The sequence below is a fragment of the Malus sylvestris genome, chromosome 15 (assembly GCF_916048215.2).
Source record: "Malus sylvestris chromosome 15, drMalSylv7.2, whole genome shotgun sequence".
NCBI classification, from domain to species: Eukaryota; Viridiplantae; Streptophyta; class Magnoliopsida; order Rosales; family Rosaceae; genus Malus; species Malus sylvestris.
This window is the reverse complement of record NC_062274.1, coordinates 18,572,061-18,597,511: the sequence shown is the minus strand read 5'-3', so window position 1 is coordinate 18,597,511 and position 25,451 is coordinate 18,572,061. Positions and strand designations below refer to the sequence as shown.

General features: G+C 35.7%; 2 protein-coding genes across 3 annotated transcripts; one reads left to right on the top strand and one right to left on the bottom strand.

The window, feature by feature from the left end:
- Positions 1–6,598: 6,598 nt before the first annotated feature.
- On the top strand, positions 6,599–15,374 carry LOC126603399 (exosome complex exonuclease RRP44 homolog A-like). Its single transcript, XM_050270228.1, has 24 exons — positions 6,599–6,817; positions 6,918–7,055; positions 7,152–7,309; positions 7,446–7,501; positions 7,682–7,804; positions 7,974–8,104; positions 8,203–8,443; positions 8,729–8,879; positions 9,177–9,417; positions 9,610–9,766; positions 9,885–9,953; positions 10,442–10,567; positions 10,665–10,717; positions 10,927–11,033; positions 11,767–11,821; positions 11,934–12,033; positions 12,512–12,623; positions 13,264–13,384; positions 13,502–13,561; positions 13,652–13,757; positions 13,839–13,934; positions 14,381–14,462; positions 14,555–14,620; positions 14,829–15,374. Exons 1-24 carry the CDS (start codon positions 6,764–6,766, stop codon positions 15,025–15,027), a joined length of 2,802 nt encoding a protein of 933 aa, XP_050126185.1. The 5' UTR covers positions 6,599–6,763; the 3' UTR covers positions 15,028–15,374.
- Positions 15,375–15,708: 334 nt separating this feature from the next.
- LOC126603400 (protein PIN-LIKES 5-like) lies at positions 15,709–25,168 on the bottom strand. Of its 2 annotated transcripts, none has more exons than XM_050270229.1 (11): positions 24,966–25,168; positions 18,182–18,431; positions 18,013–18,092; positions 17,634–17,758; positions 17,417–17,538; positions 17,113–17,322; positions 16,897–16,998; positions 16,701–16,801; positions 16,513–16,565; positions 16,222–16,407; positions 15,709–16,100 (listed from the first exon to the last, which is right to left on the bottom strand). In XM_050270229.1, the coding sequence occupies exons 2-11, from the start codon at positions 18,314–18,316 to the stop codon at positions 15,976–15,978; spliced, it is 1,239 nt and encodes a 412-aa protein (XP_050126186.1). In that variant the 5' UTR covers positions 18,317–18,431; positions 24,966–25,168; the 3' UTR covers positions 15,709–15,975. The 2 variants fall into 2 exon arrangements, with proteins under 2 accessions (XP_050126186.1, XP_050126187.1); XM_050270230.1 differs by lacking the exon at positions 24,966–25,168 and adding an exon at positions 18,542–18,695.
- Between the last annotated feature and the right edge of the window lie 283 nt (positions 25,169–25,451).

Here is a 25,451-nt window from a genome sequence, read left to right as displayed (position 1 = left end):
GGCTGCTTCTACTGAATTGGACATGTGATGTTGCTCTGGATCAGGGGGTCATTGGTCACACGTATGCCGAACTTCTCCTGAGGCTATTGCCAAGTATCATTCCCGTCATGAGTCTAACTTTACACATGTAGATCATCCGGAAGATGCAACTACATCAATGGAGATATCGGATTTCCAGAAGGCATCAACGTCTATGGATGAATAAAATAGACATGTATTTAGGGTGTTTAACCCTACTGGCCAAACCCACTAGGAGTGGCCGGCCCTACCCCCCTATTTTGCTAGGTTTATGGTTTAATTTTGAACAATTTCTCTAAGTATTTGGAATAATTTGTTTGGTTTTGGTTTGTTTTGAATTATGGATTGTTATTTGAATGGATATTATTTTCTCGAATTGCTTAATTGAATGAATGGACTTATATTTATACATGTGACCAATTCAATCAATTTATTTCCAAGTATGTCTAGTGGGGAAGTTAGTTGTCTGGCAGATAGTGCAACCACACATACCATCTTGCATGAATGACACTATTTTACTAACTTCATACCCAAGAAAGCTCCTTTAACAACTCTCTCAGGCTCATCCAACCTGATTGAAGGATGGAAAGGCACATATCATGTTATCTAATGGTACAATTTTGACCATTAAGGAGACACTATATTCTCCACGTTCCGGAAGAACGTTGCTGAGTTTTAGAGATATTCGAGATAATCAATATCATCTTGAAACCACTGAAGATCATAGTTCTGAATTTTTTTGTATCACTTCGTATAAATATGGCCAGAAACATATTCACGAGAAGTTGGAACGCTTGCCAAATGGGTTGTACATCACAACCATTCGCGGCATAGAAGCCCACAGTGTGGCCGGCCCTATGCCTGAGTTCCCAAACACTTTGTTGCTTTGGCATGATCGTTTGAGACATCTTGGACGTGACATGATACGTTGTATCCTCAAATCTTCACACAGGCATAAGTTACATCCTTATGTTGGACTCTCACCATGCAAAGTGTGTTCTTTAGGGAAGTTGAATACTCAACCCTCATATACAAATATTATTCACGACCTCCCTAAATTTCTTCAGAGGATTCAAGGGGACATTTATGGACCTATCCAACCAACATGCAGACCATTCAGATACTTTATGGTGTTGGTTGATGCATCAAAACGATGCTCACATGTTTGCTTGTTGTCCATATGCAACGCCGCATTTGCTAAACTCCTAGCTCAAATCATTAAGCTAATGGCTCACCACCCTGATTATCCAATCAAGTCGATTCGACTGGATAATGCTAGAGAGTTTACGTCACAAACTTTTGACAATTATTGCATGTCAATAGGGATAAATGTGGAACATCATGTACCTCATGTTCACACCCAAAACGGCCTAGCAGAAGCTTTCATAAAGCGTCTTCAATTAATAGCTCGGACCCAAACTGCCGGTATCTACCTGGGGCTATGCAATATTGCACGCAACTATGCTGGTCTACCTGAGGCCCACCGCTACCCAACCACATTCACCATTACAGTTAGTCACTGGATACGAGCCTGACGTCTCGCATTTACAGGTGTTTGGGTGTGTCATTTATGTGCCAATAGCGGCGCCGCTACGTACCAAAATGGGTCCTCAAAGAAAAATAGGAATCTATGTCGGTTATGATTTACCATCAATTGTTCTCTACTTAGAACCCTTGACAGGAGATCTCTTTACCACACGTTTTGCTGATTGTCACTTTAATGAGATAGTCTTCCCGTCATTAGTGGGAGATAAGCATGCTAACGTTCCCGTAGAACGCCGCAAATTGTCGTGATATGTTCCCACTATGTCTCATTTAGATCCCTGCACTACCAAGTCTAAAACTAAGGTGCTTCGAATTATAGATATTCAGAGCATTGCTCAAAGCATGCTGGATACTTTTAATGATCTTGCAAAGGTGACAAGATCACATATACCCGCTGCAAACACACCTACAAAAGATAAATGTACCCCGCGTACGTCAAAAACCCACCTGAGAAGGCTGGACCGTCCCTGAAGATGGGGAGGTTGCACCTTCCACGCGCCAAGGTACATTGGTGGCTAACCAATCATCTGCTCCGTCCCTGAAGCATGGCAGACCCCTTGGTTCGAATGATTCACAACCTCGGAAGAGGAAAATATCACCAACTAGTGACCCTAGTTTGAATCCGACCATCGCTCACTCATCCGTTCCAACGTATGAGGTTATTCTAGATTACGGTGATGCTTCAGATGAAACATGCCAACCTTCCAAGAATCCTGAGATTTTGGTCCACTACACAGTATTGGATGAGGTTTGGAATAGGAATGAGATGATCATCGACGATGCATTCTCGTACTCAGTAGCTACTGACATCATGCTTAGCGATGACATTGAACCACATTCTATCGATGAATGTTGACGTAGAACCGATTGGTCAAACTGGAAACAAGCAATCCAGGTCGAACTCGATTCGCTCGCGAAACGTAAGGTATTTGGACCTATCGTTCCTACACTACCACGCGTGAAGGCTGTTGGTTTCAAGTGGGTTTTCGTGAGGAAGTGTAATGAGAATAATGAAATAGTGCGATACAACGCCTCGTAGCGTAAGGCTTTTCTCAACACCCAGAGATTGATTACGAGGAGACGTATTCCCCTGTAATGGATGTTATAACGTTCCGCCACCTAATCAGTTTGATAGTTTCTGAAAAACTGAATATGCAGCTTATGGACGTGGTAACCGCATATCTCTATGGGGATCTAGATACAAAAATTTATATGAAAGTTCCAAAAAGACTTCCATTAACTGGCTCAAATAGTTCTAGACCACGAAACACTCTTTCAATTAGGTTGAGTAGGTCACTTTACGAATTAAAACAATCTAGGCGGATGTTGTATAACAATCTAAGTGAATATTTGACAAGTCAGGGTTATGTGAACAGCGAACTATGCCCATGCGTGTTAATAAACAAGTCACATTCCGGATTTGCAATCGTTACAGTTTATATTGATGACATGAACCTCATTGGGACTCCTGCGGAGCTTGAGGAAATTGCTACACACTTGAAATCGGAATTTGAGATGAAGGATTTTGGGAAAACTCGATACTGTCTCGGCCTGAAGATCGAGCATTGTTCGGATGTAATCCTAGTACATCAATTGAACTACACCCAAAAGGTGTTGTGGCGTTTTAATGAGGATAAAGCGAAGCTTTCGAGTACACCCATGGTCGTTCGGACTTTAAATGCTAAACGAGATCCCTTCCGTCCAAAGGATGATGAGGAAGAGATTTTGGAACCTGAAGTTCCTTACCTAAGTGCAATTGGGGCTTTATTATATTTGGCTCAGTGCACTAGACCCGACATCTCCTTCACTGTGAATTTATTGGCTAGATACAGCAATGCGCCCACACGCAAGCACTGGAATGGTGTTAAAAGATATTTTCCACTATCTCAAAGGTACTACGGATTTGGGTTTGTTTTATACCCGCAAATCTCCAAGTGTTGCCGCCCCCTATGACCCTTGGATTGATTATTGCCTTGTTGGTTATGCAGATGCTGGATATATATCTGACCTACATAGAGCACGTTCTCAAACTGGTTATATATTTACCGTTAGAGACACCATTATATCTTGGAGGTCTACCAAGCAAACGCTAGTTGCGACTTCGTCTAACCATGCTGAGATTCTCGCCCTACATGAAGTATCACGTGAGTGCTTTTGGCTAAGAGAAGTTATGGAACATATTCGAAGCACTAGTGGTCTTACATCAGTCGTTGACCTTCCTACGACGATCTTTGAAGACAATGCAGTATGTATCGAGCAGCTGAAAAAAGGATACATCAAGGGAGACAACACCAAGCACATAACGTCGAAGTTATTTTACTCACACCAGCAGCAGCAGTATCAAAACATTGAAGTCAAGTAAATCTGTTCCCACGACAACCTAGCCGATCTCTTTACCAAGTCATTGCCGAAGTCTACATTTCAGAAGCTCGTCCAAGGAATCGGCATGCGTAAATTATCTGAGTTGAATCGCTTGTAGTTCTCTTATTTAGAAGTTATGTCTAACTCAGGGGGAGTATCTAGAAGCATACTCACATGATCTTAATGTACTCTTTTTCCTACAATTAAGAGCATTTTTCCCACTGGGTTTTTGCTACCTAACGAGGTTTTAATGAGACACCCATCCTAGGTGATCATACTCTGATGAGTTCACTACCTTCGTCTAGTTTGACGAGTGTTTTAGAAATTATGCATATTTTCTTACTTTTCTCCTTAGTCTATGGATTTTTGCCTATCTTGGGTTTTACCATAAGGTTTTTGTGAGTTTTTGCAAATGCATACTTCAAAGTAAATTTGAGACTTGCGATCACCCGTTGTGCCAATAACTTCATCAACTATTCTATTTTATCTGCTGAAGATCTGATGCGATGATTTGTTGAGTATTTACACACTCAATGGGGAGTGTTGCAGTCATATTTATAATAGGAATATGATTGTGTAAATCCTAGGGAATCTGGGAATGTATCTTATATTCCTATTAGGATTAGATTACCTATTAAATGTTGTAATCCTAAAGGGAAATGTTTTACCCTTCCTACTACTATAAATAAAGGCACAATGGAGTGAATCAAATACACCTCACAATTAAATCAATCTCTCTACTCTCTAATAGTGGTCGGCCCCCCTCTCTCTCTAAACCCTAGATCGTTCAATCAAATAGGCCTACAACACAACCCAGTTACTAGCTAGTAATTAAAAATAAACTAACAACCAAACAAAAATTTGTAAAAATTGAAAAAGATAAACATGCACATAGCATTTTGAACTTAGAACCTCTCGTTAATTTTAAATACAAAAATCATTGATAATAATTAAACTTCTAATCATTTAGCCAAATTTTATAAATTTAAACTGTTATAAAAAGAATTTTGTAAAATTTGGAATTTAAATAAGAACACATGATGTTTTGAACATAAGACCTCCTCATTAATTTCAAACAACAAAATCACATGTTCTAGTTAAATTTCCTTGTCATTAAACCAAATTTTATAAATTTATACTCTTATGAAAATTCATATAAATATGTCACACTAATAATTTTGGTGCCTCTAATTTTTTTAGGCCCCAGACGGTCGCCATACCCGCACTGGACCTGGGCGGGCCCTAGTGATAAAGCATATAAAATATTAGAAAACTTAGTAAACATGTACACCACGTGGCCATGTCACGTATACAAAAAAAAAGAAAAAAGAGTAAATTGTAGCAATGGTCTCTCAACTTTAATCAAATTGGAGCAATGGTCCCTCAACTAAAAATTCATTATCATTGGTCCCTCAACTTATCAAAATGTGTAGTTATAGTCATTTTCATCAATTTCATCAAAATTTTGTCAAAACAAGTTATGTTGGAATAACCATTTATATAATTAGGGTCCCTCAACTCATCAAAGTGTGTAATTATGGTCATTTTCATCAACTACGTCAAATTTTTTGTCAAAACGAGTTATGTTGAAAGGACAATTGTTACAATTGGGTTAAAGTTAAGGGACAATTTCTCTAGTTGAATTAAAGTTGAGGGATCAATTGTAATGAATTTTTAGTTGATGGACCATAGCTACACGTTTTGATAAGTTGAGGGACCAATGGTAATGGATTTTTAGTTGAGAAATCATTGTTCCAATTAAATTAAAGTTAAGAGACCATAGCTACAATTTACTCAAAAAAATACATTATCACAAGCGTTAATCTGCATTGCTTTTGAAATACTTGCCAAAGCATTCTTCTTCTCAACAACTCTATCACCTCCAGCGGAAGTCACCGAACCGACTTGCAAAGTTGAAATCGAATCCTTCGCGAAGGAATGAGTCTTGTCTCGGAGTTCCATGGTAGAAGGTAAAAATAAGAGACCACACTAACTCAAAGTACCTCTTTAAAATACTTTCAAGTACTATATTTATATCAAATTCACGATAACAATGACGTAATTTACGATTTAACTTAAGGTGCTAGACTAGAGAGTCAAAGATTTGTTAGTGTGGTTATAAGCATTTTTGAGGTCATGCATTTAAATCCTTTCAATATCGCTTGGGTGGATAAGATATAAGATACAAGCGAGAGATATATAAGAAAAATACTAAACACTTCAAAACAATTAGTTGGAATGATCAATTTTAAAATCCCGATACTTAAAAAAGTAGTCGAAATGATTAACCTTTAAATCTCAATGGTTCAAATGATAAAGTTTTCATCATGAAAATCAATATATAAAAAAATACTAAACACTACAAAAAAATTAGTTGGAATGATCAATTTTAAAATCCCGATACTTAAAAAAGTAGTCAAATGATTAATCTTTAAATCTCAATGGTTCAAATGATAAAGTTTTCATCATGAAAATCAATAGATAACGTCCATATTTTAAGGGAATTGTTATTAGTATTAAAAAAATTTCATTTTGCACTTCAAATTTTCTATAACTAGAAATAAAAATACATTTATAAAAGAATGTAGAATAAAATTTTTAAAATGCCAGTGCGTTATTTTGATCTGCTCAGCAATTAAATTAAATTTTAAATCATTTTAGCTAAAGAGTGAACTAGTTCGTTGCCCTACGCCGTAACGGTCAAACCGGAGGATGTAGAAGTAAAACCACTCGAAGCCGCCGCTCGTATATCTCTCTCGCGGCAGTCCCATTCCAGTTCACTCGCCACTTCACCAGCAACCGAAAACGACGCCGTCGCACGTATCAGGGAGGCCGAAACATGTTGCAGAACAAGTCATTCGTCAAGAGAACCAGAGGCGGCAAAATCACCAAGGTCCCCAAAAACCCTAACCCTTCCTCTTTGCGCTGCTGTTTTTCCAATTTAGGGTTTAAGCCAAGTAGGGTTTTTGATTTCGTTGTGCTTCGATTTTCAGGTCGTGAGAGAGCACTATCTCCGGCACGATATTTACTGTGGAGCTCCGGTATGCAAAGTTTGCGATACGTCCGGAGCTCGATTGAGCCCTACCGCTTCCACCATTCTCATCTTCGATACCAATGTCGTCCTTCATCAGGTTACAATTTCGTACAGTTCATTTTTTTTTCGTTATTAATTTGTTTTCTAATTGCGAATGAATGAACGAATGATTTCGAGCTGTGTTGGTTTGCAGATTGATTTGATTGAGAATCCGGCAATAGACGATGTGGTTGTGCTTTCGATTGTGTTGGAAGAGGTTAAAAACAGGAACTTGTCTGTTTACAATAGAGTTAGAGCTCTGTGCAGCAATTCTTTGAGGAAATTTTTCGTCTTTTCGAACGAGCACCACAAGTATGTTCTACCCCTAAATGAAAATTCTACTTATTTATGTTAAAATGCGTGCATTTGCTCATTGTAGATAGGTTGCTTTTGATATTGTCGATTTTAAGCGCCTATTTTGATTTTTGTTGACTGCTGCTATGTTCAGGGATACTTATGTTACAGACATGAGCGGAGAAAGCAAAAATGATCGAAATGATAGAGGTTTGCTCATGTCGTTATTATGAAACTTTATTCTTCATGATATGCTTGGTGTATAGTTCTTCTTCATTTTTTGTGTCTATGTTCTTTGCAATACTTGAATACAAGTATCCACTTGCTTGTTATGGAATTTGGTTTGTTGTGTGGTATGTATCTTTTCTCACTCGATAAATTGATGTTCAGCAATTCGGGTGGCCGCTCAATGGTATCAAACTCATCTTGCTGGTTCAGCTAAGGTTTTACTTATAACCAATGATAAAGAGAATAAGAGGAAGGCTATTGAAGAGGGAATTTCTGCAGAGACAGGTCTGTTTATGTTTGCTATCCTAGCACTTTGACAGCATTTCTGATGTTCTAGACCTGCCCTTCAAGTTTAGTATCCACATAATTTGAATGTTTTTATTTTGCAGTTTTACATCATCCTGACAGAAATTTAACGGAATTACTTTCTTGGAAATTATTGTCTTGTCTTCAGTTGAATCATATGTGAGGTCATTAAGTAGGCCAGAATTGCTCGACCTTCTTGTGCAGCCTGCATCCGAAGATTTAAAGATGGAGGACACTGAAGATTTGAGACCATCAAAAAGGAAAGTCATCTACTCAGAGGTATTGCAACTGGCTATGCATTCATGCGTTTAGGTGGTGTTATAAGTTTTATGAAACAAATGTTGTTCTTACCAATTTCTTTCTATCTTCTCTTTCAGCATAAGCCCATGTCTGAAATTACTTCTGGCTTGCATCGTGGCATATACCATCAAGGAAAACTTCGAGTTAATCGTTACAACCCCTTTGAAGCATATGTTGGAAGCGAGAGCATTGGTGATGAAATTATAATATATGGACGTACAAATATGAATAGAGCTTTTGATGGTGATATAGTGGCAGTTGAGCTTCTGCCGCAAGATCAATGGCATGAGGAGAAGTCTTTAGCTTTAGCAGATGAAGGTATGTAATAAATAATTAACGATATGTATGCATATAATGTAATTTTATGAAGGTCGGGCTTGGTTGGTAACTATAAGTCTGAATTGATGTTTTTAGGTAGCTTTAGGTCTTAGTTATAAATTAATTTGTAGTTACTTTTTTCAGGTAGAAAGCTGAAAAACATCTCTTCTCTCTCTCACTCTCTCTCTCTCTCTCTCTCTCTCTCTCTCTCTCTCTCTGTCCCCCTCAGGTATTTTTTCTTCTCGTTTAGTTCTCTTAATTGGTATATTTTGTACTACCTTGCAGAGGATGAGGAAGAAGATGTTCATCTGGTTCCAGGCAGTGCTGATGATGCTCCTAGGACTATAGCTGCCCAAGGCTCTGCTGGAGTAACAGAACCTGTCCAAAATCGACCATCTGGCCGTGTTGTTGGTATTATAAAGCGGAATTGGCATTCGTAAGTCAACTTCATAGGTTTTATGAAGCATTTTTGTCTTGCTGACTTAAGTGGTATCTTATTTAGTTATTATTTGGCTGAAAGATGTTTCTTCATTTAAGTAGGTAGTAAAAAATGTGTTACCTTTCAGCATGTCTGTGGGTATGCAAGTGATTGTTGTGCTATATTAACATCCCACCCTACCCGGATGTTTGTAGATTCTCATTTCTCACTCTTAATTTGCACTTGCAGAGATGTTTATTGTGAATTTCTTTTCTGGTTGGCTCTGTTTTCTGATATAAATTGATATTCATGCAGTTATTGTGGATCTTTGGAGCCCATGGCTAAGCCTGCAGGTGGTGGTGGTATTGCCCATGCTTTATTTGTCTCAAAAGATCGAAGGATTCCAAAGATTCGAATTCAAACTCGACAGCTTGAGAATCTGATGGACAAGAGAATTACTGTGGCAGTTGATTCATGGGACCGTTTGTCTCGGTATCCTTCTGGCCATTATGTACAAACCATAGGAGTAATAGGTGATAAAGATACTGAAACTGAGGTACGTTGGAAGGGGTTCAGTTGTTTGCATTTGTTTGTTTGAACATCTATCTTTTAGTCTCCTATTGTGTTGGTATTTCTAATTTTTTTTTCCAAAAGAAACAAGGGTTAAAGACATTGCGCGCTATTTGAACATCCAATCAATTGAAGTTTAGATGGCAGTGACACTAATTTAGCTCTTTGGATGTTGCAGGTGGTCTTGATTGAGAATGATATAAATACAAGACCATTTTCTTCTCAAGTTCTTGCATGCTTGCCACCGCTACCATGGTTTGTGTCTTCTGAAGATTTGGCAAATCCTATTAGACAGGATTTGCGACAATTGCTTGTCTTTAGTGTTGATCCTCCTGGTATATGACCCATAGATTAAATCTTTTTGTGTTTGATGGTCCCCCTCTTCCTGCTTTCTTATTATTTATGCTGTTTTCTGTGGTGTAATTGTTTCCACCTTGCTTCTTGTTTCTGCAGGATGCAAAGATATTGATGATGCATTGCACTGTACAGCTCTGCCAAATGGAAATTACGAAGTTGGAGTCCGTATCCTTTACCTCGTGACAATATATTCATTATTGGCGATGGGTGTCTAACTGAAATTTAAGGTTGATCCGTGCAGTATGAATAAAGTGTGTGCATGTATATGTGTCAACTGTCAAGGGAGAACACAAGTCTGAAAGAAGTTATGTATTCTGAAAGTTTAGAAGATAAAAATTGAGTTGTTTATATTTTTCAGAATATATTACTAATGCTTTAGTCCAGTCTTGTCCGCTGCTTTCTCTGCTTCCTACTTCTGTTTGGTGCATTCAAGATTTTCTCATTTTGCATTAGGAGGATACTTCATTGTATTGTTGTTACTTTTATGTGTCTCTAGGATTCTTTAGATGATGAGCTTTCCGTTAATCGTAACTCAAAATCTTTGTTATACATGCCTTATTCTGTCACCTCTATAATGTTCCAAGCAAATATTATTTTGAGTATAAATTGAGTACACAACAAGTACGAGCTGTATCTTTAATGACTTCGACTAGATATTGCTGATGTAACAAATTTTGTACACTCGGGAACTCCTCTTGATGATGAGGCTTCACAAAGAGGCACATCGGTCTACCTTGTTGAACGGCGCATTGACATGCTTCCAAAACCTCTGACGGAAGGTGACTTTTAATTTTAAGAATTTCTGTAATGAGTGTTGTATCCTATATGATATGATTGAATTTTCTGTGATTTAAATATATAATTCTTTGTATGCAGATATATGTTCTCTTCGAGCTGATGTGGAAAGGCTAGCTTTTTCTGTTATTTGGGTATATGCTCTCTCACTAACTAGTCATGATAAGACAAGTACTTTTTCTTTATCCACATCCATGTACACACACCACACATGCATCTTTTATAGTCTTATAGAGATACCATACCATATTATATTCGACTGATACATAGGATAGGACTAACCTACGTCAGAGTATGTTCTTTCCTTTTTGAAATGGTATTTAATTGTTTACCTGAATTTCAGGAAATGACAGCTGAAGCTGAGATCATTTCTACAAGATACACCAAAAGTGTGATTAAATCATGTGCAGCATTATCTTACATTGAAGCTCAAGCGAGGATGGATGATAGGTACACTTGTACTTCAACTAAGTTACCTTCCTTGTTGATAAATTCCTTGGGACTTTACCATTTGTGTTCGCAGGATACTCTTATCATTATTAGTCATAATAACGTTTTATATCTTTGTAAAGTTTTCTAGTTACGGTTTGTACCTGGTATGTTATTGCTACATGAACATTGTGTTGCTTCACTTAGACTTGCATCCACCTGTTACGTTTCGACCTATATATTGAATGTACATGCTATAAAAATGCCATTATTGTTCAATACTTCTCTAGGAATCATATTTTGCAGTGATATGACATGTCCGTGATATGTGAATTCAATATATGTGATTGTATGATGAATATGATAGAAGCGAGTCAATCTAAACACTTAAAACAAAGCAAGTTGTATGGGATGGGAGTCTCTGCAGAATGTGCCCTTCTGGGCCGGGAATGTTCTAATAAATAAATAGCCTGAATGGCTAACTCGTAATGTGTTGGGTTGAGCCTCTTCTGAATCCTGGATAGTGAGAAGTGTGCAAGTATCAAGTTTTGTTGCTATACCGCTTAGTGAATGAAAAGAGAAATGAATTCTAGGATTAATTTTAAACTTGTACCAATGATTTAATCTGTTCACGGCATGGGATTTTGTAACTTGGTCCCTTCAGGGTTGATCCCTTTCCTGTGGCCACTATAGAAGTATCTTTTAGCTTGAGTTTCTATAACAAAGTTTTTTTATTGCTTTTAAATTACCGCAGTCGGTTGATGGATCCATTAACTACAGATTTAAGAAACATGAACTCTTTAGCAAAGGTATGCACATGTGAGCTCTTTGTCGGTTGTAAATTCATTAGTTAAACTGTTATAATGTGTCATCTCACCTTCTTGGCTTCTTTGATTCTCGGAACATTGTGCTTTTCTACAGATAATGAGGGCAAGGCGTATTGAGAGAGGAGCCTTAACTCTTGCATCTGCTGAAGTCAAATTTGAAATTGACACAGAGACTCACGATCCTCTTGATATTGGTATGTTGTTTGAATGGCAAGCTTTCTTGTTCAACATATTAAATTTTGATTGATGGTAATCTGACTCTAAATTTTGAACTTTAATTTTACTTGCACTGACAAGATCAGTTGTGCCGTTGCTTAGTCCACTATAAATAATTACCTTATTTCATGAAATTGATTGCTTTGTGCTGCTTTACAATCATGTAGGCATACTATTCATTTTAGAGTTGGTGATGCATATATCATATTCTTCTTATGTTTGGTATTTTGGGTTGGTGAAGTTCTCAGCACTTGGGTGGACTTCATTAGAAGTTTAAAACATGATCTGCTTATTTTCTTGCGCAGTGATTTAATTCTTATGGTATTTCTGTTATCTGTTGGGTTTTTCATTTTTGTTAAAACATTTATTCAGAAGGAGAGAAGTGACTAATCTGACATTCATGTATCCATTTGAGAGAAAACTTATCTAAAATCACTGCATGAATTGTTTCTGCAGGTATGTACCAGATTCGTGAAGCAAATCAAATGGTGGAGGAGTTTATGCTTGCCGCTAATGTTTCAGTTGCTGAGAAAATTCTTAAACATTTTCCTCTATGTTCACTTTTGAGGTAAGTAGATGGATTTTTCTTCAATAATTTCATGGTCTCATGTTATTTCCTGGAACAATGTTCTGGTTGTCTTTTGCTTAAAATTAAGGCTATAAAGTGGCAGAGCGATCAATTTAGGTTGGTTGAGTTGGAATGTATCAAATTCTGGTGTAGTGTAGTTCTCTTACCCTCAGTTTGGATGAGGGAAATAAACTTGGAATTTGGTCAAAAGTCGGAATTTTAAAATTGAAATGACCCATTCCCTTGTTTGGATTTATAACATAGAAATTAGAATTTCTGTGTGGAAAAACCAACTTGAAATTTCATGTGAATAGTTGTCATTAATAAATTTTCACAAGTGAGTTTATTATTTTTCATTTATAGATTGACACATTAAATTAATAAATTCTGTATGTAAATTTCATTATAGCCAAACAAGAAACTTCACAACTTCTAGGAAATTAAATTTCATAATTTCAAATTCCATGATTTTGATTTTCCTTAGTAATCTCAAATTTCCTCATCCAAACATAGGGTTATGTATCGATTTATTTATTTTTTTTCATAAAATATTTGTAGCTGTGGCCGGATGGTGCATAGCTGCCTTGACACTCTGCCACCCAGACCTTTTTTTGGTCATTTAATGTTGTATTTTCTGCAGGCGGCATCCTTCTCCTACCAGAGAGATGCTTGAACCATTGTTGCGTACAGCTGCAGCTATTGGTCTGAACTTGGATGTCTCATCATCAAAAGCACTAGCTGATTCACTTGACTCTGCTGTGGTATGTATTTTTTAGATATGTTATTAGTATGAGACTGATGGTTTTCCCAAGTTATGTAAATTTTTGCCTAATTATTTAATTCTCTCTTTAATAAAAGCAAAATTAAATGCTTTTCAGGGTGATGATCCGTACTTCAACAAGCTCATTCGGATTTTGGCTACAAGATGCATGACCCAGGTAATTTAACTTGAATGGTTAAAAGAAGTTGAAATTACTTTGAAGGACACCTTTCTAAATTTATTGATTTACCCTGTATTTGCAATCTAGGCTGTTTACTTCTGTAGTGGGGATCTTAGCCCTCCAGAATATCTTCACTATGGGCTTGCCGCACCTCTATACACTCATTTCACCTCTCCTATTAGGAGATATGCAGGTCAGTGTCAGTTTTAGCCATGCAGTTCTTGGTGATGAAATTATTGTTGTTTGACTCGGTAATAACTTTCTTTCCCGGCAGATGTCATAACACACAGGTTGCTTGCTGCATCTTTGGGGATATACAAGCTTCCAACTATATTCCAAGATGGACCCCGACTCACAAGCATTGCTGACAGTATGGAACCACTTTCCCCTTTGGACTTTTTTTATCTAGTGCAATAAATGATCGAATCTTAATATTACCCATGTTGTTGGATGTTGCATATTAATAAATAATATTAGAATAATACTGCTTGGCTCCTTACCCCTCAAGACAAGCTGATAACATGTTGCGTGTGTCCAAATTTTTCATTTTCCATTTACTAGTTTCAGTGCCAACTTGCACATCAACACATCAAATTATCATGCTTTTAAGGAGCCAAACATTGTTCAGCCAATCGGTTTATAATTCAAGATTGCTTATGTGCTCCTGTATGGATTGCTCTAATGAAAATATTTCTTTCCTATTGCTATTCTAAGCCACGATTAAATCATTTTATATTCATATTGGTGCAGTCTCAACTTTATTTATGCTATGTACATGTTACTCTAACAATGTTGCTTCACTTATTTCTGCTACAGATTTAAATTATCGGCACAGGAATGCCCAGATGGCAAGTCGGGCCTCAGTGGAGCTCCATACTGTCATTTTTTTCAAAAAGCGGTACGAACCATTGTCTGTCTGCCTCTGTCTCTCTCCTCCTTCCCCTCTCCCTATGTCTTTCTTTTTAATAATAATGCATTTTGTTCATGTAGGCCGACGGATACAGAGGCAAGAATAGTCAGAATACGATCCAATGGATTTTTCGTATTTGTGCCCAAGTACATTTTCTAACCTCATAAGTAGTTCTATTAATTCTTTACGCGTGTTGGGCAGATGTGTGCAAATATTTTAAGGGTGTTTTCAATAGAACTTGCTGTTGCCTGTTCTCGTGCTTGACTGAAATATTCTGGAATGGACTCAGGTGTTGAGATGAACTTATGGAGATGGTTTGTATTAGTGAACTCTTTCTTTTTTGATCCCTTGCAGGTACGGCATAGAAGGTCCGGTGTACTTGACCCCAAGGGGTGAGAAGGGAGGCGGAGAATGGTATGTAGATGAGCAACAACAGAAGATTAGAAAAATGGACGGTAGTATTTCATACAGCGTTATGCAGACGGTGTTTATTCACATGGAGATTGTGGAACCCCAGCCCAACAGGCCAAAACTCCAACTATCGCTAGTGTAGACCAGCAACTTTGCTTCTCCCCAGTACCCTCCTTTAAGATGAGAAAAGTGTCTGGAATGGTGGCGTGAGCCAGGAGCTTGGTTCTAACCATCTTGGGCAGCGAAGATATGTCACGGGACACACATTGAAATATTGTATAGTTTCATTTAGTACAGTTTGTTTTACTGCGTGAACTTAAGGTGTGAGTAAGAGTTTTGGTAAATCGGGTGTAGAGCTGAGAGGTTAGCAGCAGTCTGCGAGTTAAAGACGGGATGCCGTTGAAACAGTGCTGTGTTTTGTGCACAAAATTTGCATTCAAGAGGTGTAATTCAAACTGTTTTTTCCCAAGGTATCACTTTTATCTGTTACTTGTTTCTTCCGGCCCAAATTATTTTGTGGAATGCTTGAGTATAAATTTTAAGGAGGTTTAATCAGTGTTTTCTCGACGGAATGCATTGAAAAAGCAAGGAGGAATATAAATTGATGTGAGAGGAATTAGAGATGTTTTGAAAAGCAAAGTGATTTTCGCACGTTCTTTTTCTCTTGCTTGGAAGAGTGCAGTTGGAGAAATTAGAAGTGTGAAAATCATACCACGCTTTTAATGTTATCAACTGGTTGTACTGTGGTTTACATCAATCTTCCGCCAGTATCAAATTTCTTATTAGGGTAGTCCCACGTGGGTGCGACCATTACACTAAAAAATTTCTCTACTCAAACAAAGAGCATAATTTTATACGAATTTTAATTCCACAAATGCATACAGACGCACGAGATACATTGAGCCATGATAACCTAATGAAACCCTATTCCTTACTCCTACTACACACCACGTAAATAAATGAAACCATGAGACCTTCAGATACACACCAAATCATACCCCAAAAATAAAACAATTACTTTAAATTAACCAATTGAGTTGAAAAATATGGGAAAAAGAAACCCAAGGGATTGCTTGCGGCTCAAGGAAGTTCAAGACAAGATCCACATGAAGATTGTTGACCAAACAGTAAGTGCCAAGGCTGCAACCAAGTATGTCCACAGGAAGATCACTGAGCACTCTGCCTCAGCCACATCATACAGCTGCGTCATCGTACCTGCATACAACCGCGTATTCAAATAAGTACTTCTATACGAAATCGTTACAAAGTTCCAAGGTTCCCTGATTGAATGACCGGAGATGGTGGACATTACGAGCACTTGATGCAATTTGCTTACCGATATTCATGGCAGGCGGCAGGGTAAACTGAAGCATCAGCACAAAGTGGAACAAGGAGTTAGATGGGAGAAGCCCTAATTTGTCTGCTCCTGTTACAATGCCAATGCCAATTGCAGGCATTACTATGTATTTGGCAATAATCACTCCAAGGAGGGTAGGCACTTTGATCGTTGGTTTGCGTAAGCCTGTTCAATTAAGCACACAGTAATATAATAGTTTGTTAGATTATTGTCTTCCCTCCCAGAAACTAAGAAAGTAGTTCTAATGTCGAATATCATGGTTCCCATTACCTTGGATCAGATTGCCTCCAAGAATGAGTGTGATGCAAGGGATTGTACCGTTCCTGTGTAGGGCATTTCCCATTAATTTACACACTATGCAGAGGATGTTTTTGGTTTAAAGTTGTTTGATTGAACATTAAGGGATTTTTAAGCCTTAAGCATAGTAATTTTTATTCTCTAAGCTGAAAGGTTCCTACCCGAGTTGTGTAATAGAGTCTTCGATCACATGCAGAGGGGCGTCGTCACCAATTATTATGTTCTTAATAACTGTAATTGCCCCAACGAAGAATCCCACAATCTGATCATAGACAGATAACAGCAAGTCAGTTCCATAGTAGTCATGAGGTCTTGTGAAGCGCTTATAACACAGGCGAAAAATGTTTAGAAACTCACTGCAGCAACCGTTGGTGGTGCCAATAACTCATGCAAAATCTGGCGAAAGAATTCTAATACTTTATGGCTGAATGGCATGTTTGATTCATCAGGGGTTACTATCTGTCATTTGAGCAATCCAGATCGTCCAAACAATGAGGCTGAGTAAATATACCCATATATATACCAAATACTGAAGCCAGACTGCTGTAATTTTAGATATATGAGGGTACTTACAGCTTGGTTTACAGAAGTTTCAGACACTACCACAGCGGCCTGCTCTTCATCCTCTCCTTTGAGAAGGTGAGTTTCCTCGTCAGCATCCAAATCTGTGTTGCGCCTCTTTGAGGCCTCCTCAGTTTCCTCGGCTGCTTGAAGCTCTTTCCATCTAATCGATGAGGTTCGTATCAGCTGGTAACTGTAGGTCCAAATGAAGAAATTACCAAGCTGCAATAGGCAAGTAATTTTTATTTAGCATTGAAATTAATTTCTTTTCTCTATAGATCATGAACAAGTGGTAGAGCTTTAATAATTGCATTACCGCCATGGAAAAAGATACGTATGCGAGTCCAGTCGTCTTACAAACACTATGATCGCCAAAGGGGTTCCCATCCTCGTTACATATTGCAGGGACAAGTATAAGGAGAAGGTTTCCCAAGTTTCCTATTCAACAAGATTGGTGATCGCTTGATAAGCACACTAACAATTGCTGCTAAGAAACAGATGAAAGAAAGAAAATATAAAAATTGACCAATTACCTGATGAAACTGTAGCAATTACCACACCTTCCTGATAAGGTTTTGGTTTAAAAATCTTTACCACAATCCATCCAAGAATCCCTCCAACTAGAAAGGTAAGCCCGATGTTGACAACCATAAACCACCTGAATCATTGATCAAACACGATACAAGAAAATGAAGAGACCATATTACATAACATATCAAATGCACTAAATCCCCTTAATCCAAAAAAAAATGGTATATGTATACAAGAATTCTCTGTTATCTACACTTATCATTAAGTTTATCAACACATTGTCAATAATATTGATGACATATCAAATATTGTAAGGTCGATATCAGTATATTCATCGACATATAATTGCTGCAAAGACTACGACCATATACAAAAGCGTACCATGAAACAATGTCTCCAAATGTAATAGTCTTGGCCACATTTGAAAACACCAGTGCGGGAGTGAACACCACAAACACAACCTGCATTTTTCATAAATCATGTACTTATTTCTTCTTATTCGTGTGCGAACACACTTACGTGCGAAAAAACCGAACATGTATGTACCTACCTTGTTTATGGACTTTCGAGCGTCCAACGGGAGAAGATTCCAGTACTCAGTTGCCATCAAAGCCCCCAACACACTGATTATGAGAACTTGGAAAATTGGCATGCAAGCCACCTCCAACAGCGTCCAGAAACCCATCTTTTTTTTCTGAGTTGAAACTTTCGCACTTTGCTGCTTCTTTTTTGTTCAAAACTGTCCTAATGTGTTTATTTTGCAGTGTTTTTATATCAGGTGGTTGCACTTCTCAGCAGTCCTACCAAAACAAAAGAAAAATCCCCACAGAGAGAGGGAGAGAGAGCACAAAAGGTTAGCCTAGGAAGCAAAATACAAAGCAAAAATCACAGGTGGAATTTGAAGTATTACAAGGAAAGACACTGAAGTTGATGACATGGGGAGGAGGAAATAGCCATGAAGGTACTAACATTCCTCACTACTCGATTCAATTCCATCACACTGCGCGTATCTACAAAATTGTACATATGTTTCGGATTTCTCGGTTGTCAAAAACTTTCTTTCCAGGAGATTTTACTTTGGAAAATTAAAATTAATTTTTTTTTATGTATTTACTCAGATTTGGGTTGTTTTCTGCTAAATTAGCAATCCAACCATATATTATATCTGTACTCTGAATCTAACCAGGTGATAAAAATGTTAATATTTTAGGGAAAACTCTTATACATGTCCAATTTTGTAGCCAATATTTGAAATAGTCCAGTTTATTAAAATAAATCTAATACCTTAAGTTTAGGATTATTTTATTATCAATAATTATCTCTTTAATGATAAGATATATTATAAAAATTAAATTTATTCCTAAGTATCTCTTTCAGGTTAATTGTTTTTATCTACTTATACGACATATTCTTTTTTTATAATCAACATGTATCACCAATTAATTTGTCTTATTTGTAGGTATATTATGTTTTTGTACATTTTAGTTAAGTTTTATATCTCACTTATAGGTATAATACACATTTATACATTTGTTACTTGAGTTAGGGTCGTATGTTTTGCAGATGGATTTGTGTTAGTATTAGTTATTTGTTAGAAGATACTAAATACATTTATTGGAATTAAAAGATGCATGAAATTATAAGATATTAATTTATCTCTAAATTTTTTTGAAAATATAAAAAAGAGTATAAAAGTGGAAAAAGATAATACTAGATTTAATCAGACCAGATTTAATGCCCCTATTTTCTAATTAATTGTAAATTGGTGGTTTAAGCTAATTGAAATGGAACTGAGTTGGCTAACTATAAATGCCCTATCATAATCTTAATAATGGTTGGGATCATACCCAAATTTATTCTAGATGCAAGTATGTTATGATTTATAATAAATAGAAAAGGACCAAATCTAAGATATATATATATATATATATATATATAAGAAATGTATATAATATGATTTAGTATTTGGTGCATGTGGTCCAATATTCTAGTGGATAGATTGTTGAGTTTTCATTTATGTGTTCCGAGTTTAAACTTCCCCTCCCCTTAATTATTGCAATAGTTTCAAACAACATATGTCACTTTAATATAGTGGCAAAAAGTAATGATGTCTATACACTCTAGTGCAGGTTTGATCTCTCATCCTCCTAACAACTAACAATTTATTCTACCAGCAAAATCGTCTATCAAAAATAATTTGACAACTAACAAGGCATTATTCAGTGAAAGGCCTCGCAATTCCTGACACGACCCGATAACCCGACACGACACGACACGAAAATAACAGGTGTTCGGGTCAACACGATAACGAATCAGGTCGTTATCAGGAAACCCGATAAGCACCTGTTAAGATAACGGGTTGGTTCGGGTATACACGTGGGTAACACGATACACGATAAGCAAAATATTAATTTAAGAAGTTTATAACCCTAAAAAATACTATAATTATATATATATATATATATATATATATTAATTTAACAATTTTATACCCCTAAAAACTATAATAATTATATATATATATATATATATTAAAAATTAAATCTATAAATGGGGTTTAAAGAACAAGAAATAACAAAAAATAAAAATAATAATCAAAGAGATAATTAGGAAGAAATTTGATTTTTATAATAAATCTTATCATTGAATAGATAATTATTGATAATAAAGTAATTAAATTTAAGGAATTTGACTTATTTTAATAAATTGGACTATTCCTACTATTGGCCAAAAAAATGGGACTTACATCAAGTTTTCCCAATTTTATACCCCTAAAAACTATAATAATTATATGTACAAAATAAATAGATTTAAATCTACTTAATATATATATATATATATATATATATATCATTCAACTTGATGGGATACGAAACTAATTTCAACGATCCAACCGTCAAACTTGTTTGTATATACTTCGAGATCGCATCAGCAAAAAAATCGTAAAAAAAAACATTCAAAGATCATGTAACGGGATAAAACTTTTCAACGGTTATAAAACAAAAAATCACGATTTAACGGTTATTTTAACTCCGATTTTGATGATTTTTTACAGCTACACTCCTTGACCCTATATGAATACAGTGAATGAATTTGATCTTCAATTTAAAATATTTACAATAGTTATGTTATACTTAATGAAAGTATGAATAAACTCTTTAAGTATTAGTGAATCTATTGTTTTGATGGGATACACATTCTACGAAATTAGTTTCAACGATCCAACCATCAAACTTGTTTGTATATACTTCGAGATCGCTTATGCCAAAAATTGCAAAAAAAAAAAAAACATCCAGACATCTAGTAACGGGACAAAATTTTTCGACGGTTATAAAACAAAAATCACAATTTAACAGTTATTTTAATTCTGATTTTGATGATTTTTTAAAGCTACACTCCTTAACCCTATATGAATACAATGAATGACTTCGATCTTCAATTTAAAATATTTACACTAGTGGATACCACAAAATCTTATGTTATACTTGATGAAAATATGAATAAACTCTTAAGTGTTAGTGAATCTATTGTTTTGATGGGATAAACATTCTACAAAACTAGTTTCAAAAATCCAACCGTCAAACATGTTTGTATATACTTCGAGATCGCATACGCCAAAAATTATAAAAAACAAACATTCGGAGATCAAGTAACAGGACAAAACTTTTCGACGATTATAAAATAAAAAATCACTATTTAACGGTTATTTTAACTCTGATTTTGATGATTTTTTACAGCTACACTCCTTGACCCTATATGAATACAATGAATGAATTCGATCTTCAATTTAAAATATTTACACTAGTGGATACCATAAAATCTTATGTTATACTTGATGAAAGTATGAATAAACTCTTAAGTGTTAGTGAATCTATTGTTTTGACGGGATAAACATTCTACGAAACTAGTTTCAACATCCAACCGTCAAACATGTTTGTATATACTTCGAGATCGCATACGCCAAAAATTGTAAAAAACAAACATTCGGAGATCAAGAAACGGGACAAAACTTTTTGTTGGTTATAAAACGAAAAATCACGATTTAACAGTTATTTTAACTCCGATTTTGATGATTTTTTACAGTTACACTCCTTAACGCTATATGAATACAGTGAATGAATTCGATCTTCAATTTAAAATATTTACACAAGTGGATACCACAAAATCTTATGTTATACTTGATGAAAGTATGAATAAACTTTTAAGTGTTAGTGAATCTATTGTTTTGATGGGATATGCATTTTACAAAACTAGTTTCAACGATCAAACTGTCAAACATGTTTGTATATACTTCTACATCGCATACGCCAAAAATTGCAAAAAACAAACATTCAGAGATCAAGTAACGGGGCAAAATTTTCGACGGTTATAAAACGAAAAATCACGATTTAACGGTTATTTTAACTCCGATTTTGATGATTTTTTTACAGCTACACTCATTGATCCTATATGAATACAATGAATGAATTCGATCTTCAATTTAAAATATTTACACCAGTGGATACGAAAAAAATTTATGTTATACTTAATGAAAGTAAGAATAAACTATAATAATTATATATGTTAATTTAACAATTTTATACCCCTAAAAACTATAATAATTATATAATATAATTATATATATTAAATTATGTGTTTTAATGTTTTGAAGTAATATTTATGTGGCAAAGTGTGGTATGTGCAGTTTTTTTTTTTCTTAACGGGTCATAATAGGTCGGGTCAATTTACCCAACGGTAAAGTGACCCGACCTGTTAAGATAACAGGTGTGACGCGACACGACCCGTTAAGATAACAGGTGTTACACGAAAATGACACGAATACGAATGACACGACCCGTTTGCCAGACCTAAGTGAAACCTAAACATGTGTATAGAGTCCAAATTCAATCATAATTTGTTTTACCATGTATAAAGAAGATAGACGTAAAAGGACCACGAGAGGCCAGTGACGCAAATGGCAACACAAGATAAAACGACAGTGGTTAATAAGAAAAAAAAAGGTAGGGTTTAATAGTGTTAGAGTCTTAAGTACGATGGCTAGCTATTAGAATTCCCGGGGCATGATGGAGTGACTGATTTTGCTATTGATGTAGGCCGGTTTAGAGCATCTGAAATACTATTGATATATGTGGATTCCAAGCTTTCTAGACGGCAGAAGAGCATGAGTTGTTCAAATACATCAATAATTGACAATCGATGCTCATGTGCGACTAAACCCTAGAATGCTCGTTTTGATTACTCTTTATATAAAGCAGAGGGCCTCGTCTTTCATTTATGTCTTCTTTTTTTTCCTACTCCTCTTTACTCTTTAGATGGCTCAAATAGTTGGTGACTTAATTGTGCTGCGCAGGATGATATTCATGCACAGTAGCCAGAAAAATTTACCAATGAAATTTACAGTTTAATAATAAGAGAACTTTAACGAAAAACTTACGGTACTGTTTATTTTAACGAAAAATTATATTTTTACACTAAAAAATTAATTATGATACTATTCACTTTACATTTTATTTTATCATTATAATTAAAACTCAAAATTTTCAAATTCTTTTCATTATTAATTTTCCTTAATAATAAATGTAAATCAGCCCATTCTGATTTGCAAACCCTTATAAATTAAGGAATAATTTTTTGTTTTACGTGTGGTGTGTGTGAGCTGGGTCTGATTAAGCATAAAACGTAAAGGCAAATAGATGATGATAAAATCGGCAGAAGAATGTCAATTCATGTGCGTGTAAACATTATCACCACCAACATTTCCCAAGCCTCGACAAAAGCAATGATTAGTCAGTCATGGATTGCTACAAATTTGAAACATGGTCAATGTAGAGAAGTGTTAAAGACATGCTTTCAAAGTCATTTTTATAAGTTTTTTTGTCACTTTATATTTTTTATATAATATTTTATAATAATAATATGAAAATTAATATTAATTGTAAACTGATAGAAAATAATCTCCTTGATAAAAAAGTTTCCTTAACATTTTTTTAACCTTTTTCTTTTGAGGGGGAACAAAAATCATTACGTGTTGGATCCCACAAAGACCATGCGTTCTACCATAATTAGCGCCATAAATAATGTTTGGTCCCACAAAAGAAAAGAAAGAAAAAAAAAGAGAAAACGTTTGTTGAAATAAACGACTAAATAAGATCGTCACATTTAAAAGTTTCTCATACTTAAAATGAGCTATTATTACATTTAAAAGTTTTTCGTGTTTAAAACGCAAAGATATTCCAAAAACGGATATGAAGTATAGACGGGAGATGTTGATGCTTTGGAAAAATTAAAAAACATTACAAACATTGCTTAATTTTGTAGTTGAGAGATAAGTGGCCATTGGCGTGGCCTCTTTCACCTACTAAACTATGGAGAAATTTTTAATTATGATGGGAACCCAGATGGTACATCACGTATTTTTATGCAAATGATGAAAAATTTTAATTTTTAAGTTATTAATCTTTTAACACACATAACCCACCATTTATATAAAAACACGTGAACGTAGTGTATCACCTCGTGTGACGTTCACATTGAAACTATGTATATTGATTCAACCTCAAAAAGTCAAAAAATGCTAATAAAATATTCAGCTTTTTGGGGGCGTTAACATTCTCGAATTTGAATTCTTTCCCTCTTTTTTTTCCCTTTTCTAATTTAGACCTTATTAAAGAAATTTGATGGTTTTAATGAGCTATATTTTTCTTACTGTTTTAGTTCAACAATTTTTCCTCTTCTCCACCCATCCACCACCACTTAGCCTCCTCATTCTACACGCCAGTTATGCCTTCTGATGTCAATCATGATGTCGTAGCAGAATCTCGAAGGTCTCAGAGCCACCGGGGAAGTCGGAGAGGGATGGATATATTTGGCACTGGAATTCTTTGATTGTGTCATCGTTCTCATCAATTTGTGAAACAATTTTCAACATTAGAGGAGGGGGATGAGAGCCCGTATGCAAAAAAAATTTCTTTTCAAAACTCTAATGAGTTGTTTGAGCGCATTCGTTTATGTACAATTTAGTTCTTTTATGTAAGGAGCCAATCATAAATTTTTACTGCGCTAAAATTAAAGAACAATCTCTTTTCCTTGGCTAACAAGAGATAACCGCTGAACTGAAAATAACTTTAACCCAGTAGTTGATATAGAGACACCCATCATTCCCCCAAAGACATGAACGTACGAAAAGTAACGAGAACCAACTCAAGAACCAGAAGATCAAGGACTCATCAATAACCCATAAAATTAAAAAAGTTTTACAATAAAAACAAGATTAACAAAATATTAAAACAAATTAGGCAGAAAATGGAAGAGAAAAAAGAAAGAGAGAGATGAACCTGGAATTCAGTTTTGGCTAACAGAGTTGGGAAGAACCAGTCGCAAAAGCAAACATGGCTGAGAAAAATTGGAAGGGAGAGAGTAGTGGGAAGCTGAGGCAAGAAGCCACGACCCATCACACTCTCATGCCTTGCCTCTAAGTTTGGAGTATAAATCTCTACAAAATTGATAGTGTACGTACAAGTTAATAATTTGTGCTAGCTTTGTGTTTACTATTTATACACGGGGCACTTTGATTCCCATCAATGGCCTTAATTTGTGTCCACAACCGCAAAAAGAAATCAAAACGCTATTTAAATCAAGCTTTGGTAAATTATGGTGGTGAATTTAGTTTAATTGACGAAGACAATAGCCTCAAGTAAGTGGAGATGTTATATGAATAAAAACTCAACATCCTATTCATTAAAATATTGGATCACATACAATACCTAGCTTGTACAAAAATTAAAATCCAACTTAATTTGGTGGACAAAGATTATTAACTT